The sequence below is a fragment of the Oryx dammah genome, unplaced genomic scaffold, assembly GCF_014754425.2.
Source record: "Oryx dammah isolate SB20612 unplaced genomic scaffold, SCBI_Odam_1.1 HiC_scaffold_4, whole genome shotgun sequence".
In the NCBI taxonomy this organism is placed as follows: domain Eukaryota; kingdom Metazoa; phylum Chordata; class Mammalia; order Artiodactyla; family Bovidae; genus Oryx; species Oryx dammah.
In genome coordinates, this window is record NW_024070188.1 from 19,983,829 (window position 1) to 20,001,568 (window position 17,740).

Sequence of the window (17,740 nt, forward strand, 5' to 3'; positions counted from 1 at the left end):
TATCTACTCTAGAACTTGAAAAGTGGAGGCCTCATTTTCCAAGGGATTGGGGAAGTCAGGACATCTAAAGTGTTCAGAGCCAGTATTCCTGGTTGCCTACCTAATTGCATTATGCTTTAAGTATTAACATGCTTTGCTTTCAAATTCTCTTTACTGTAGTCTATGCAAGGGAAACTTTCTAAAGAAAAATTGACTACTCAAAAGATGATGGAAGAGCTGGAGAAGAAAGAAAGAAACCTTCAGAGATTAAGAACATTGCTTGATGTGAGTAGAAGAAATTCAGATTACTTTCAAGGATGATTCAGTACCTATTTAAGTTACAGGAAATGCCTGTTTTATACATATTTGTAAATCATTTTTTAATTGAAGACTTGATTTTGTTGTGTCAGTTAATTCAATTCATTGGGTTTCTTAATAAGATTATAATAAAAAGACAAACTTTTAGTTTTGTATTGTCTTAGAAACAATTTCATACACTTAACTACAGCAAAGTCAGCTGTTACAGAGAGATTAGATCCGAAGTCATGAAATGATGCATAAATTGAATATAAACAAAGTTACCCTTGACAGTCCTTAAGGAAAGTAAAATGTAGACACATCATCTATGGAACAGATCACTTTCTTCATTTAATTATGAGATAAAATATTAATATTTGGCTTGAGTTTAACAACATGTTATGTGAAAAGTCCTTATTTTAGTTTTGAGTTGTCATCATGACGTTTTCCTCTAAATACTTAGAAATACATCTCCAGAAATTAGGGACGGTGCTATTTCAGCACTGTCCCACCGTATAAGAATGATTTTCCTTGATGCTTGGTAATACCTGTCTTACAAAAACTCCCGCCTTTCTTCCCCAAATGTTAAAACCAGTATCAATCAAGACCATGTGTTGTGTTTCATTTTGCTTTTTAAACCTAAAGTTCTTTTCTTCTCCTTAACAAAATCAGGCCTTTTGTCTAATAGACTCAGATTTGTTATACCTGAATTTGTCTGATTGCTTCCTCATGGTGTCATTTATCTTGTTCTCTACCCCTGTACTTCTTGTAAGCTAGAAGTTAAAGCTAAGGATATTAGACTCATTGCAAACATTTTTTGGCATGAATACTTTGTAGGTATTTTTCACATCATCAAATTATATGTGTTTGCTTATCCCTCTAAGTGTCACAAATACCGGTCTCACTGGATTAAGGTGGTGACAGACTGATTCTTTCCACTGTAACACTAGCCTCTGCAATCAGCAGATCTGTGGGGTTGATACTTAGGCAAGTGTGTGAATATCCAGTGTGCCAGCACCCTTTCCTTTGATGGTTTTAACATCCACCAATGATCATCTGACTCATTAGACAATTAAAAGAGTAATTTTTATATCATTCCTTTTATAATTATTAGCTGGCATTCTTCTATAAAAAATTGTATTTTCCTCATTAACCCAAGCTGTTTGGCTTTTCTGAAATTTCCAGTACCACCTGGAAAGTTAGTCAAACTTACCTTTAATTAGTAATTTTCAGGATGAGGAATAAATGGTGGTAATTTGGGGAATAAGTGAGTGTAGCTTTTTCTGAGCATAATAAATCATGAGTTCATACTGATACTTCTAATTCAGATTTAACAATTGAGAGTTGCTTGGGCTTTTTTCTTCATCTTTGATTTTATACTTTTCTTTTCCTCTTACACTGAAAAATTTGGTTCCTATCAACACCATAACATATATACTTTTTTCTCAGTGTACAAAAAAATAGTTTCAGATTAGGTAAATCACTGTTGCTGCTAACAATAAAACTACAGGATGAGGTTTCAATTTTCTTTGCAGTTCTTTCTATTCTGGGGATAAATCTCATAGCAAATTACTTTCAATATGAGACCTTGGAAGACTCCCTAGAAACTGAGTCTGTTGGAATTTATGTTTCGTCTCTCAGATTTACCCTTAGACATCAGATGGCACAGAGAAACGCTTTCCAGTATTTTAATTCTTTTTCTCTCCCTTTTTTCTTTCTGCATGTATGCAGTTAAATTTGGTTACTGTACATGTAATATGACCTCACTGTTTTGTTTATAGACTTGGGTGGGAGAATGTCAACCTTTATGGCTTTTGAGTACCTTTCCTCTGTTCTGACAGCCTAATTTTTGTTTTCTTTATCCAATGCAGAACCAAAGACAAACAGAAGAGACCTGCTCTTTATTGGATCAGGGCCAGGAAGCAGAACAGTCCAGGCAGCAGACCGTTCTTTCCAAAAGGCCACTCTTTGATTTGAGTGTGATTGATCAGCTGTTCAAGGAAATGTCCTATTGTTTGCTTGACTTGAAGGCATTGTGTAGTATTCTTAATCAGCGCGCTCAGGGCAAGGAGCCTAATCTTTCTTTATTACTGGGAATCAGATGTAAGTGGCTAATGACTTGTCCTAACTATATTGCCTAACAGTTAGAAACATATCTTCTTGAATTAGAAACGTCTGTCTTTTCCCTATTTGTTTTTATCTCCCTTCCTACTTAGATTTATAAATTTCTGAATCAGTCTGTGGCTCTGAACACCTGTCACTGCTTAATAGCTAGAACTTGCCTCATTGTATTTATAAAAATGAGGAGGGTCATAGTTGATATGGACTGCCACTTGGAAGAATGCCTATAAATCCACATATATGGATGAGTTAGGAGATGTTGCCTGTGCAGAATTCAATATGTGACCAGAATAGTAGTTAAGTGTGGTTTTCTGATTACATTTCTAAGAGTGATGATTCTCTTTGCTTTCATGTGGTGATTGTATTAAATTAATGACCCATCCATCAGTCCGCTAGTAAAATATCTGAGAGAAAATATTTAGAAGCTTTCCTATGTATGTTCTGCGGCAGCTGTTTAATGTAGGTGCCGAGGCTGCCACATGAGCCAATTTTCGTGCCTGGAGCTCTGCTATCCTTGCAATGCGTACCTGCTGGCTTTGTCCCTTTCCATGTGACACCCACCCATTCTGCCTCAGTTCTTCCCTCCTGCACTCTGATGGTGAGAGCTGCCTCAGTACTATCCTAGGGTCTGGTCCCTTCTCTGCTACTTTTGCTGAAACGCTCAACTTACATAAGGGCCCAAAATCATTATAATATTGATATGTTGGTCTCTTTTTAATATAGAGGAAATGGACTTCAGTAAGGAGAAATGAGTGGATTAAAACCATAATGTTTCTATACCAACAACATGTGGTATTGAGTAATTGCTTAATAATATGATTACCATGTGGCTGAGTGGAGACTAGTTTTATTTCCAGTTTCATCAAAGAGATTCTACAGTCTTGTATCATAATAGTTATTTTGGCAAACCAAATAGTACTCCTGATCATGTAACTGTAACTCCTGATCATGTAAATGTCCGCAGAAGTTTCTTTTCCATGAATGTAACAACACATATCTGAGTGTGAGTATATAGAAAGCACTTTGAAAGAAATTTGAAGTATAGTTGGTTTACAGGGTTGTGTGTTAGTTTCTGGTATACAACAGAGATTCAGTTATACATATAAAATATATTTCATTATAGGTTATCATAAGATATCAAATATAGTTCCTGTGTTATGCAGTAGGACCTTGTTGTATTCTACATATAGTAGTTTGTTAATCCCATGAAAGAAAGTGAGTGTTAGTCGCTCAGTCGTGTCTGACTCTTCGCCATCCCAGTGACTGTAGCCTGCCAGGCTCCTCTGTCCGTGGAATTCTCCAGGCAAGAACACTGGAGTGGGTAGCCATTCCCTTCTCCAGGGGATCTCCCCAACCCGGGGATCAAACCTGAATCTCCCGCATGGCAGGCAGATCTTTGCTGTCTGAGCCACAGGGAAGCCCACACTCCTTCTTTATCCCTCTCCCCTTTTCCTCTCTGGTGATGATGTTTGTCTCCTATGTCTGTGAGTCTGTTTCTGTTTTTTAGATAAATTCATTTGTGTTGTATTTTAGATTCCACTTATAAATGATACCATATGGTGTTTGTCTGAATCATTCTTGCTTCGTATAGTATGATAATTTCTAGGGCCATCCATGTTGCTACAAGTGATGTTATTTTATTCTTTTCATGGCAGTTCTGTATTTAGTCTTTTGAGGACCCTCCATAAGGTTTTACATCGTGGTTGCACAATTTATATTCCCACCAGCAATGTAGGAGGGTTCCCCTTCCTCCACCCCCACTTATTGTTGGTTGGCTTTTTAGTGATGACCATTCTGACTCGTGTGGGATAGTACCTCACTGTAGTTTTGATTTCCATTTCTCTGATAATTAGCAACATTAAGCATATTTTCATGTGCCTATAGGCCATCTATATGTCTTCTTTGGAGAATTACTTGTTTAGGTCTTCTGCCCATTTTTTTATTCATTTAGTTGGTTTTTAAAACACTTCAGTGTTTAAGTATATTCAGTCACTCAGTAAACATTAATCAAATGCCTTCTATAGTCCAAGCACTGAAGTGCTGATAATGCACATAAATTGAACACAGTTCCTGCTCACACATTAACAACAATATTGGAGCATTCAAATAAGTACTATAATTGAAATGTGATGAGAGGACAGTGGGAGCACAGGGGGGGAAAAAACAGTCAAATCTACCTGGGAGGGGCTGTGAAGCCTCCATGGGGGTGTTTGGCTTGAATCTCAAAGAGAAGTTTGATGGGTGATCATGGGGTGTTGGAAGTTAGCAGTCATCTCTTGGAGCAAGAAATAAAAGCTTACACACAAAAGACTCATTTTGTCCACCATTTTAGGGCTGGCCATCCTTTCGGTTATTTTGTAACCTTCTACCTTTGCACTGCTTATCTAGCATTTATTAACTTTTTCAGTGATAGGGTAAGAGAGCAATCCTAACATGAGTGAAAGGGAGATTCAGCAGTCTTGCCACCATGTATACTCCCTCCAGTCTGTTAGGGTTTAACCCCAGAATCCTTACCCTATAGTCCAGCCTTGTGAAAATTTGACCAACCAGCTAACTTCTCAAAAACAGTGGAGGTTTTTTTGGTCCTTATCTCATCACCCTATCGACTGTCTGCTGACACTGTTCACCTCACCCTTGTTAAAGCTCTGCCTCCATGGTTTCCGTGACATCATTCTCTAGGTTCTGCTTCTACCTTTATGACTGCTCAGCCTCAATCTGTGAAATTCTCTACCATGTAAATACCGGCAGTCCTCCTGGAAACTTTTGTTGTTGGTCTTTTGTTTTTGTTTACTTTTTCCAGGTAATCTTGTACATAACCACTTGTTTTCTGTTTTCCCTGTACCTTTGACCCCTAAAGATATTTAGCTCTCACCCTGCCTAGACATTCTTCCCCTTTGGGCTCCTGACTTTACTCACCTGTACGTTAGAACCAGCAGTTTCATAGGTATCGCAGACTCAGTATGTCTGAAACAGAAACTACTTTTCTTCCCTCCCTAAACCCGTTCCTCCTCTCAATGAGTAGAACCACTATCCAGCTGTCAACCCAACCTAGATTTTATCCTCCACCCTCTCGTTCGCCCATCTGTGTCCTATGCCTAATCCCTGGGCCCCTTTCCAAGCTGCCTGGAAATCAAACCTCATCACGTCTGTGAGCCCCTTCCTGCTTGTAACATTTATTCCTGCTGCCACATCTCCACTGTACTCTTGCCTTAATGGGAGCTTTAGTAGTCTTTCATCTGGACTGGTTTCTCTGTCAACCATTGTGCCCCACCCCCCCATCCCTAGTCCATCTTTTTTTTTAATTTTCTTTTTTATTTTTTTATTGAATGATAATTGCTTTGCCGAATTTTGTTGTTTTCTGTCAAACCTCAACATGAATCAACCATAGGTACACATATATCCCCTCCCTTTTGAACCTCCCTCTCATCTCCTGCCTCATCCCACCCCTCTGCATTGATACGGAGCCTCTGAGTTTCCTGAGTCATACAGCAAATTCCCCTTGGCTATCTATTTTACATATGGTAACGTAAGTTTCCATGTTACTCTTTCCATGCATCTCACCCTCTCCTCCCCTCTCCCCATGTCCATAAGTCTATTTTCTATGTCTGTTTCTCCATTGCTGCCCTGTAAATAAATTCTTCAGTACCATTTTTCTAGATTCTGTATATATGCATTAGAAGATGATATTTATCTTTCTCTTTTTGACTCACTTCACTCTGTATAATAGGTTCTAGGTTCATCCACCTCATCAAAACTGACTAAAATGTTTTCCTTTTTATGGCTGAGTAACATTCTGTTGTGTATATGTACCACAACTTCTTTATCCATTCATCTATCGGTGGGCATCTAGGTTGCTTCCATGTTCTAGTATTGTAAATAGTGCTGCAATGAACAATGGGATACAGGTGTCTTTTTCAACCCTGACTTCCTCAGGGTATATGCCTAGGAGTGGGATTGCTGGGTCATACAGTGGTTTTATTCCTAGCTTTTTAAGGAATCTCCATTCCATCTTCCGTAGTGGCTGTATCAGTTTACATTCCCACCAACAGTGCAAGAGCATTCCCTCTTCTCCATACCCTCTCCAGCATTTATTGTGTGTAGACTTTCTGATGATGGCCATTCTGACCAGTGTGAGGTGATAGCTCATTGTAGTTGCGATTTGCATTTCTCTAATAGTGAGCAATGTTGAGCATCTTTTCATGTGTTTGTTAGCCATCTGTATGTCTTCTTTGGAGAAATGTCTGTTTAGGTCTTTTTCTCACTTTTTGATTGAGTTGTTTGTTTTTCTGGTATTGAGTTGTATGAGCTGCTTGTATATTTTAGAAATTAACCCTTTGTCGGTTGTTTCATTTGCTATTATTATCTCCCATTCTGAGGGTTGTCTTTTCACCTTGCTTATAGTTTCCTTTACTGTGCAAAAGCTTTTAAGTTCAATCATGTCCCACTTGTTTACTGTTGTTTTTATTTCCATTACTTTAGGAGGTTGGTCATAGAGGATCTTGCTTGATTTATGTCATTGAGTGTTCTGCCTATGTTTTCCTCTAAGAGTTTTATAGTTTCTGGTTTTACATTTATGTCTTTAATCCATTTTGAGTTTATCTTTGTGTATGGTGTTAAGAAGTGTTCTAATTTCATTCTTTGACATGTAGGTGTCCAGTTTTCCCAGCACCACTTATTGAAGAGGCTGTCTTTGCTCCATTGTATATTCTTGTCTCCTTTGTCAAAAATAAGGTACCCATAGGTGCATGGGTTTATTTCTGGGCTTTCTTTTTCCATTGGTCTATATTTCTGTTTTTGTGCCAGTACCATACTGTCTTGATGACTGTAGCTTTGTAGTATAATCTGAAGTCAGGAAGCTTGCTTCCTCCAGTTCCATTCTTGAGACAGCTTTGACTATTTGGGTCTTTTGTGTTTCTATATGAATTGTGAAATTTTTTGTTCTAGTTCTGTAAAAAATACCATTGGTAATTTGATAGGGATCGCATTGAATCTGTAGATTGCATTTGGTAGTATAATCATTTTTTATAATATTGATTCTTCCTAACCAGGAACATGGAATATCTCTCTATCTGTTTATGTCATCTTTGATTTCTTTCATTAGTGTCTTATAATTTTCTGTGTACAGTTCTTTTGTCCCCTTAGGTAAGTTTATTCCTAAATATTTAATTCTCTTTCTTGCAGTGATGAATGGGGTTGATTCCTTCATTTCTCATTCTGATTTTTCATTGTTAGTATATAGAAATACAAGTGATTTCTGTGTATTGATTTTGTATTCTGCAACTTTGGTAAATTACTGATTAGCTCAAGTAATTTTCTGATACTATCTTTAGGGTTTACCATGTACAGTATCATGTCATCTGCAAACAGTGAGAGCTTTACTTCCTCTTTTCTGATCTGGATTCCTTGTATTTCTTTTTCTTCTCTGATTGCTCTAGCTAGGACTTTCAGAACTATGTTAAACAACAGTGGAGAAAGTGGGCACCCTTGTCTTGTTCCTGATCTTAGGGGGAATGCTTTCAGTTTTTCACCATTGAGATTAATGTTTGCTGTAGACTTATCATATATGGCTTTACTATGTTGAGGTAGTTTCCTTCTGTGCCCATTTCTGAAGAGTTTTACTCATAAATGGGTGCTGAACTTTGTCAAAGGCGTTTTCTGTATCTATTGAGATGATCATATGGTTTTTATCTTTTAATTTGTTAATATGGTATATCACATTGATTGATTTGCATATATTGAAGAATCCTTGCATTCCTGGAATAAACCCAACTTGATCATGGTGTATGAGCTTTTTGATGTATTGCTGAATTCTGTTTGCTAAAACTTTGTTGAGGATTTTTACATCTATGTTCATCAGTGATATTGGCCTGTAGTTTTCTTTTTTGTGTTGTCTTCGTCTGGTTTTGGTATCAGGGTGATGCTGGCCTCGTAGAAAGAGTTTGGAAGTGTTCCTTCCTCTGCAATTTTATGAAAGAGTTTTAGAAGGATAGTCATTACCTCTTCTCTAAATGTTTGATAGAATTCTCCTGTGAAGCTGTTCGACTCTGGGCTTTTGTTTTTTGGGAGATTTTCATTCACAGCTTCAGTTTCAGTGGTTGTAATTGGGTTGTTCATAATTTCTATTTCTTCCTGGTTCAGTCTTCTCTTTTTTTTCTTGATGAGTCTGGCTAAAGGCTTGTCAATTTTGTTTATCTTCTTGAAGAACCAGCTTTTAGTTTTATTAATCTTTACTATTGTTTCTTTCATTTCTTTTTCATTTATTTCTGCTTGGATCTTTATGATTTACTCTACTAATTTTGGGGGGTTTTGGTTCTTCTTTTTCCAGTTGTTTCAGGTGTCAGGTTAGGTTGTCTATTTGATGTTTTTCTTGTTTCTTGCGGTAGGACTGTACTGCCATAAACTTCCCTCTTAGGACTGCTTTTGCTGCATCCCGTAGGTTTTGAGTTGTCGTGTATTCATTGTGATGTGTTTCTAGAAATTTTTTGATTTCCCTTTTGAGTTCTTCAGTAACCTGTTGGTTTAGAAACTCATTGTTTAATCTCCACGTGTTTGTGTTTCTTACAGTGTTTTTTTTCTTGTAATTGATATCTAGTCCCATAGCATTGTGGTCAGAGAAGATGCTTGATACAATTCCAGTTTTCTTTAATTTACTAAGGTTTGATTTGTGACCCAAGATGTGGTCTATCCTGGTGAATGTTTCATGTGCACTTGAGAAGCAGGTGTATTCTTCTGCATTTGGATGGAATGTTCTGAAGATGTCGGTGAGATCCATCTCATCTAGTGTATCATTTTAGACTTGTGCTTCCTTATTAATTCTGTTTTGATGATCTGTCCATTGGTGTGAGTGGGGTGTTAAAGTCTCCTACTACTACTGTGTTACTGTCAGTTTCTCCTTTTATGTCTGTTAGTGTTTGTCTTATGTATTAAGGTGCTTGTATGTTGGGTGCACAGATATTTACAGTTGTTATGTCTTCCTCTTGGACTGGTCCCTTGATCACTATGTAGTGTCCTTCCTTATCTCTTGTAATATTCTTTATTTTAAGGTCTATTTTGTCTGATACGAGGATTGCTACTCCAGCTTTCTTTTGCTTTCCATTTGCATGGAATATATTTTTCCATCCTCTCACTTTCAATCTATATGTCTTTGGGTCTGAAGTAGGTTTGTTGTAGACAGCATATATATGGATCTTGTTTTTGTATCTATTCAGTCAGTCTCTGTCTTTTGGTTGGAGCATTTAATTCATTTACATTTAAAGTAATTATTGATATATTTGTTCCTATTGCCATTTTTCTTAATTGTTTGGGGTTAATTTTATAGATCTTTTTTCTTCTCTTGTATTTCTTGACTATATAAGTCCTTTTAACATTTGTTTTAAAGCTGGTTTGGTGGTACTGAATTCTCTTAACTTTTGCTTGTCTGAAAAGCTTTGTATTTGTCCATCAATTTTGAATGAGATCCTTGCCAGGTACTATAATCTTGGCTGTAAATCTTTCCCTTTTAGTACTTTAAATATGTCCTGCCATTCGCTTCTGGCTGCAGAGTTTCTGCTGAAAGATCAGCTGTTAAGCATATGGGGTTTCCCTTGTATTTCACTTGTTGCTTCTCCCTTGCTGCTTTTAATATTCTTTCTTTGTTTTTAGTCTTTGTTAGTTTGATTAGTATGTGTCTTGGCGTGTTTCTCCTTGGGTTTATCCTGTATGGGACTCTTTGTGCCTCTTGAACTTGATTGACTATTTCCATTTCCACGTTGGGGAAATTTTCGAGTATAATCTCTTCAAAAATTTTCTCATACCTTTCTTATTCTCTTCTTCTTCTCGATCCCTATAATTTGAATGTTGGTGCTTTTGATATTGTCCCAGAAGTCTCTGAGACTGTCCTCAGTTCTTTTCATTCTTTTTATTTTATTCTGCTCTTTAGACGTTATTTCTACCATTTTATCTTCCAGCTCCCTGATTTCGTTCTTCTGCTTCAGATATTCTGCTATTGATTCCTTCTAGAGTATTTTTAATTTCAGTAATTGTGTTGTTTGTCTCTGTATGTTTATTCTTTACTTCTTGTTGCGTTTTCTCCATTTTGTTTTCACGGCTTTTGATCATCTCTACTATCACTCTGAGTTCTTTTTCAGGTAGTGTGCCTATCTCCTCTTCATTTCTTTGGACTTCTGAGTTTCTAGTTTGTTTCTTCATTTGTGTAGTATTTCTCTGCCTTTTCATTTTTTTTTTAAACTTACTGTGTCTGAGGTCTCCTTTTTCCAGGCTTCAAGGTTGAATTCTTTATTTCTTTGGTTTCTGCCCTCCTAAGGTTTGTCCAGTGGTTAGCGTAAGCTTCGTATAGGGTGAGATTTGTGTGCGTTTTTGTTTACTTGTTTTTCCTCTGATGGGCAAGGCGGAGTGAGGTGGTGATCCTGTCTGCTGCTGACTGGGTTTGTATTTTTGTTTTGTTTGTTGTTTAGATGAGGCGTCCTGCACAGGGTGCTACTACTGGTGGTTGGGTGATTCCGGGTCTTGTATTCAAGTGGTTTCCTTTGTGTGAGTTCTCACTATTTGATACTCCCAGGGTTAGTCCTCTGGCAGTCTAGGGTCTTGGAGTCAGTGCTCCCATTCCAAAGGCTCAGGGCCTAATCTCCTTAGAAGCGTCTTTCTCCTCTTTGGGCTTGGTCACCTTTCCACTCGTAGATCCCAGCTTGCTTGACAAGGTTGGGCCAGGAGACAGAAGTCCTCACCAAGCGGGCCAGACTTGGGAGAGTGCTTAGGATGGTGGGTCACCACTGCGAGCTCCCTTGGTGTGGCTCCGGCCGGAATCCGCTGTTCCCCAGCATTGCCACCACCACCGCTGCCTTCCCTCTCTCCGTGCACCCACACCTCCTAGGAGCTCGCTTGCTCCCTCGCTCACGCTCTCCTTCCAAAGAACCCTCAGGTCCTGGAGAGCCCCCGATCCATCTTTTATGTTGCTGCCAGAGCCATCGTTTAACCCGTAGTTCAGATTTCCTCAGACGCCCCTTAGAACAGACACAAAGGTGGTTCCCACCCACCTCTCTACTCTCGCTTCTTGACACTCCTCTGTCTCATAACTTACGCTCAACCATTTTAGAGCTGGTGACTGGTTTTCTTGATGTTTCTCAATTTATATCAGACTGTTCTGCTTTCTGTTTCTGTATACCTGTGTTCATTCTGCTTCCTTGGCCTCTTCAGAGAGCCTGTCCCCTCTCCAGTTAGGCCATCTTGTTCTCTTCCTAATGTTACTGTAGACTTTGTGTCGTGGGAGGTTACCTAGGACACCTGACTAAATTTGCTTGTTTATGAAAAGTTTGTAAATTGTTAAGAATAAGCCACCAGGTGCATTACTTTGCTGACCTCAGCACTCAGTACAGTGTCTAGATCATGGATCATGAAAAATAAAACAGTTAAATTAGCATTTGTTAAAATAATATGTTATCTGATTCTGAACTCAGCCATTACCCTCAGTGATTTAGCCATTGGGCAGTTGGCTCTCAGCCTGATTCAATTGTTTGGAATTCAGATGTTTGGAATCCCAGCACACGCACACACACACACACACACACTCACTCACACGCACACACACACACACACACTCAATTCTTAATACTTTGCTCGCACACACACACTCACACACTCAATTCTTAATACTTTGCTCGCACACACACACTCACACACTCAATTCTTAATACTTTGCAGTCTGTAAAAATATAAGATAGTGCCCCTTACCACCCAAAAGATTTTCAGATTTTTGTCTCCAGTTGGGTTTGAAGAGAGCTATTAGCATGTTCCTTTTTACTTTGGGAATATTGTCATCCATTAAACCTATTGAATTTGTGTGTATTGCTGTATGAATTTATTCATTTTCACTAGCAAAATTTTAAAAGGACCAAGTAGATAAGATCCATTTACTGTAATGCAAAATTTAAACCTGAGCTTGACCTGTATTGAGTGTATAGCATTATATTTCCAATGATAATTAGGCTAAAAATCCTAAAATGTCTTTGTTACCAAAAAATGTGAAATTTTCTCCATGTTCTGTATCCACAGCAATGAACTGTTCAGCTGAAGAAACTGAGAATGACCACAGCCCAGAAGCACTCACTAAAAAACTGTCAGATGTATGCCAGTTACGGAGGGACATAGATGAATTACGGACCACAATATCAGACCGCTATGCTCAGGACATGGGAGACAACTGTGTTACCCAGTGACCAGTGCTGGGCCCACAGCAATAACGACCCGTTGCAAAGTGCTGCTGTGTTAAGTTCTTCATGTTTCTCTTCAGGAGCCATGATAGAAAGTTGCAAGCGACATGTGTCTTGCTGCATAGGTTTTTTTCTGTGGATTTGTTCTGTTGCAGAAGAATTGGGATGTGAGAAAGTTTCTAAGGGGCTTATCTAATCAGGCAAAAAAAATTAAATTGCCATTTGAAAAATATGATAAAATGTATAAGAAAAAAAAAAAAAACCTGTATTCTCAAACTACTGATTGTAGGACCAAGCTGTGAAGAGTGCCCTTCAGATAAAGGGATAGAATTTCTTTTAATCACATAATTGTGTGTGTGTGTGCATGTGTACTTATTTACAAAATTATAAGGATTTCTAAGATCAAAGCAAAGGTTCTGAGAAAGGCACACACTATATTGTGCTTCTTTCTTTTTCTTCATGGAGAAGCTTGTGTTGTACTTGGGGTTTTCAAGGGTTGGCTCAGCAAGAGTTCCCACACCAGGCAAGTGTTGTAACAGTAGTACAGCAGCCAAACCTTTTGTGTTTTGAACGATCACTGTGCTGAGATGGTGAGGTTGTGGGGTTGGGTTGATTTTCATACTGTAGATAGATCAGCGATTTTTCCAGAGTGATTATGAATCCTCTAAGAGGTGTGAAATACCGATGTGATGGTTAATCCCATTAGCATTATAATTTATGTATTACAAGGTGATTTAACATAATCTGAACTAATTTTAACATGTCCCTTACTATTTACAATTTCTATTTATAGATTATATATATATATATATATATATCAGTGTAAACAAAGCCATATACAATTAATGCAAACCTAAGGCCTCAGATCATTATTGTAAAATGAACAAAATGACTCTGGAACAATAACTTATTTATCCAAATCTCAAATGTTTACATTTTTAACAGTTTTGTATCTGTTTTGAAGTTGAAACCACTTTAAGAAAAAATCAACCTGTATTCTTTATATCTGAATTATCACTAGCATAAAACAAAGTCTAAACCTAAGTGATACTGAAATTCCTTTTATTAGATAAAGTACATTAAAAACAGGGTTCTTCATAGAATATAAACTTGCCCAGGTTAGTTGTTCTTCTGGGGTTTAGGGTATCACTATGAAATAAAACTGATTTTTTTTAATAGACATGCAGTCATTTAAACTTCCAAATGAGTATTTCCCTATTTTAGTTGTATCTTGGAAAGAGTATATATTTGATTACCTTCAGAGCATTTAGTACATTCTTTTGAATGTACTTAGTTGTGGCAGTCATTGTCCTTTACACATTGGTTTTGATTTATCTCTTGATACAGCCCCAAGTCTCATTTAGGTCAAGACAAATAATAGGTAGAAGGAGCAAGGGATGAAAATCAAGCTGGAGAATATTGTTTGGGGCAAGAGCAGATCACATGTCTGTTTTCTTGCCAGACTTATATTAATGGTATAAAGGCTGCTCCTAGAAAAATATGCTCCTGAATAATTTCAGCAGTGAAAACATATTTGGGATAGACCTTCAAATAAACTACCCAGGAAGACATTCAGCTCAGAATTTGACTTATAGACAGTTCTGAACAGTTACTCAATAGTTAAATTTCAGCAATCAGTTATAATACATTGTAAGGACATCAGCCTTCCCTTCTGTTCAGTGCCTGAGTCCTCCCTGCCATTTAATGTCTTAGGATCTGGACACTAAGAAATCAGTGCATTGTAGGGATTCTGCTTCCCACGGTCTTTAAGCTAAAAAGGAGGGACTTGGTCAATAGCAAAAACTTGGCTTTCTAAGATGTTCATCTGTTTTTGAATGTTGGTGGTTTGAAGACAATCAAGGAGTAGTAAATTTATACCAAAAATCTGATACAAAGAATTCTGCCTTGTAAAAATTAATATCTATAAAAATGGTCACTTACAGTAAAGTAGATAATTAGCATCTAAATAGATAACCTGTAGGTGTGGCACACATTTTTACATTCTCTTTGAATAAAATCCCCTCCCCCCACCCTCAACCTCCACAATTTTGAAAATAAAGGTACCCTAAAATGAGAGTGATAATGGGCAAATAAATAATCACTGACTTGGATCACTAGGTTCTTACTAAAATGTATATGTTTGGGAGTTTTATGGTTATTAGTGTTGTTTAAACAAACTTTTGGTCATTTGTTTTGACCACTGTAGATACTTTGTTTTCCACCTTTGTTGTGATAAAATAATTTATATTTTTAAAAAGTAAGTTTTCTAAAACTCAAAAAATTTGACTTAATTCATGTATCTTGGGGTAAAAAAGTTTTAACCTAACAGAAAATTAACTAACTACTCCTGATATATTTCAGTTTCCAAAATGTATCCCCTCCATGAAAAGGAGAATTAAGATGAAATAATTTAAGTACAGACTGTTAATCTCTTAGAGTCTGGGTTTTGTAAAGGGTCCTAGATAATAAGCAGACAGCCTTGGAGGGAATTTGGGGGGAAATAAAGCTATGAGTAGTCTGTCAGTATTTAATTTTGATTTTTCAGAAAATTCCCTTCTCCAAGACAACCTTTTATGTTAGAATAGTAAGAATAATGATATCTCTTTAAAAACAAAGATTTTACTGTTAGACTAGGTAAGGTGGACAAGTAGAAACTCTATAGTGTCGTGTCCTAGTTTGAAGTAGGATATTCTTAGGAGTTATTACAGTGATTATCTATCTGAGGTGAAAATTAATCTAAGTCTTAAAGTAAATCTATTTGAAATTTGCTTAAGTATTGACTTAGGTAAGCCTTGCCTGAGTTTGTTTCTTTTTTTTTTCCCAATAAGTGTGGCCCCTTTTTGTGTTTGAAATAGGAGTCAGTATTCAGTGTTAACCATATTTTATATTAGTGACATTTGTTTTGGTCATGACAATTTATTAAGCTGAATTAGACTTCTTTCAGTAGCTTGTTTGAGACAATCTCAAGGGCTGAAAAGTGTTGGTAAAATGGACAGCGTACATTTCCACAATAACATACAATAATGAATGACTAATGAGACTATAAATTTTGTCATAGTTCAAGACTTATTAATAGGGTTATCTTAGATGGCATTTTTAAAGGAACTACTTTAGTAGAATGATCTTTCAATATCAGTAGTAGTTCATTGGACAGTACAGTAGCTGAGAGCTTGGACTATATTTCACATCACATAGTTTAGCTCAGGCACATCCTTGGATTTTAGCATTCTCTTATGCAGCTCTGTATCATTGTAGAGACGTAATTACAGAAATAAGCAATTCTCATAACCATGCTTACTCAATGTCATTTGAAACTGCCAGTAGCTAGAGGTCTCAGAGCCAAAGTTAATTCATTTTGTTTCCGTTTTTGACAGTTTTTTTTCCAGTGTTCACAAAACATAAAATTTCTAGCTTCACCCCAAAATGTCATGCTGGAAATTGCTGTAAAATAATAACCTGCATTTAATCATGAAGAGGGAAGGGTTTTAGATATTTGGATTTTTATCTTATTTAAAAGAAGCATTGAGTATATTAAGAATGTAGTTTCAAATCAATGTCATTAACAACACTGTTGCAACTGCATACATGAAGAACCTTTTGTGCCTTTTTGCCTGCAGTAAGCATTCATTTCTATTTACATGAGCTGTAAGAATGTTGGTGATTATTGCACCTTGTTTTTCTGTAAATAGACTTGATTAAGGATTTTTGTTTAAAGCAAGGAGCAGTTTTCGTTACTAGGTAGATACCTTAATAAACATAAAGGGAGTTATCAAATAACATGTCTTTGGAGTCCAACCTTTTCTCTGTTTAGTGAGCAGGAAACTCCTTTGGAATGTAGTCATTTGTGTGTATGTGTGTGTGTGTGTATATATATATATATATGTATGTATAAATAGTTATTTAAGTACATAAACATAAACATAAAATTCAGCATCACATTGGTGTGATGACAAGAAGTAGTAAGGTGCTAGGTGGTTACATTAAAAGCACAGCAGAGTATACCATCAGTCACTATGACTGGTGGTTTTTATAAACTAGGTTCAGTTTTTGAACCACCCAGAATACCTCATGTGTAAATACAATAGTCATGACTTAATTGAAATACGGTTATTGTAAAAAGAATGTGAAGCCACTGGTTGGCTTATGCCTTCTGATTATTATCCTTGCCTCTTTTTTTGTAAAGGGGTTGTTTTTGGTTTTTGTTTTTTAATAGGGTTTACAGCTAGAATTTTGAATGCCAAAGTTCTATTTATTAAATTTTAAAAAGTTTTCAATGTTAATGGCTAAGTATTTTTCCACTGGACTATTGTTTGTTGATGTTGGAATTTGTATTAACAGAGAAATAAATTTTTTATAAAAGATTTATGTCTACCAAGTGCCTAATGTTGATATAAAAATGTATTTGAAATTTCACACTCTGAATTCTCAATGACAATAATATGCTGGCTTGACTCTTTCAAAGTTTTCTTTATGCAAGAAAAAAATCTTACTAGAACAGGGCTACTTCTGCCTCCTGTGTCTGTCTGAGGGTTTCTTTTCAGTCATTGCAAAGTGTTTTGTCAGGCCTTTTCCTTAAAGGGCACTGAGATTTTCTGATGGCATAAATACAAGGCATGGCTATGCATTTCAGCTCATAGAACTGTATCTCTACTTTGAATTTCTAAAATTCTTATTTCAATCAAGAGTCTTCTCTCTACTTTTCCAACAGACAAAATCAGATTTCAGTTTTTTGTATTGCTGAAAGATTGGCAAGGTAAATCTTTTTTATTTCCTCCCTTCTAATCAGAGATTAAAACCTTACTGAAACATATACAAATAATACCTTGTTAAAAGATTGCTCTGCAGAGGCCTCAGCATCTCAGATTGCTGGCGCCCTGGGTCCTTGTTCTAAGTCATATGTGCCTTAATGTTGCCTTCTGGTAAACATTTGGATTAGCAGCGTCGGTTTCTAGTCCAGTTAACTTGGCATTGCTGTCAGGAGTTTTTAATGAGGCATCTAATTCAGTTAACAGGAAAAAGAAGCATGTATTACAGACCCCATAGGTTGTAAGCAAATGACTTGGAAATGAAAACAGAATAGATAAAGTCCTTGAGTATTTCCAAGGTTATTAATGAAGAGTCTTCTGCTTTATAAGAAA

The 17,740-nt window shown here is 36.8% G+C and overlaps 1 protein-coding gene across 2 annotated transcripts in view; it reads left to right on the forward strand.

The window, feature by feature from the left end:
• Positions 1-16,963, forward strand: part of CEP85L (centrosomal protein 85 like) — a 143,810-nt gene extending 126,847 nt beyond the window's left edge. Inside the window, exons 11-13 of one of the 2 annotated variants that reach the window (XM_040238415.1) lie at positions 160-264; positions 2,148-2,379; positions 12,445-16,963. In XM_040238415.1, the coding sequence (XP_040094349.1) occupies positions 160-264; positions 2,148-2,379; positions 12,445-12,608 (501 nt within the window). In that variant the 3' untranslated portion in view covers positions 12,609-16,963. The remainder of the gene's footprint in view (positions 1-159; positions 265-2,147; positions 2,380-12,444) is intronic. The other variant, XM_040238416.1, reaches the window with a different exon arrangement.
• The last annotated feature ends 777 nt before the right edge of the window (positions 16,964-17,740 follow it).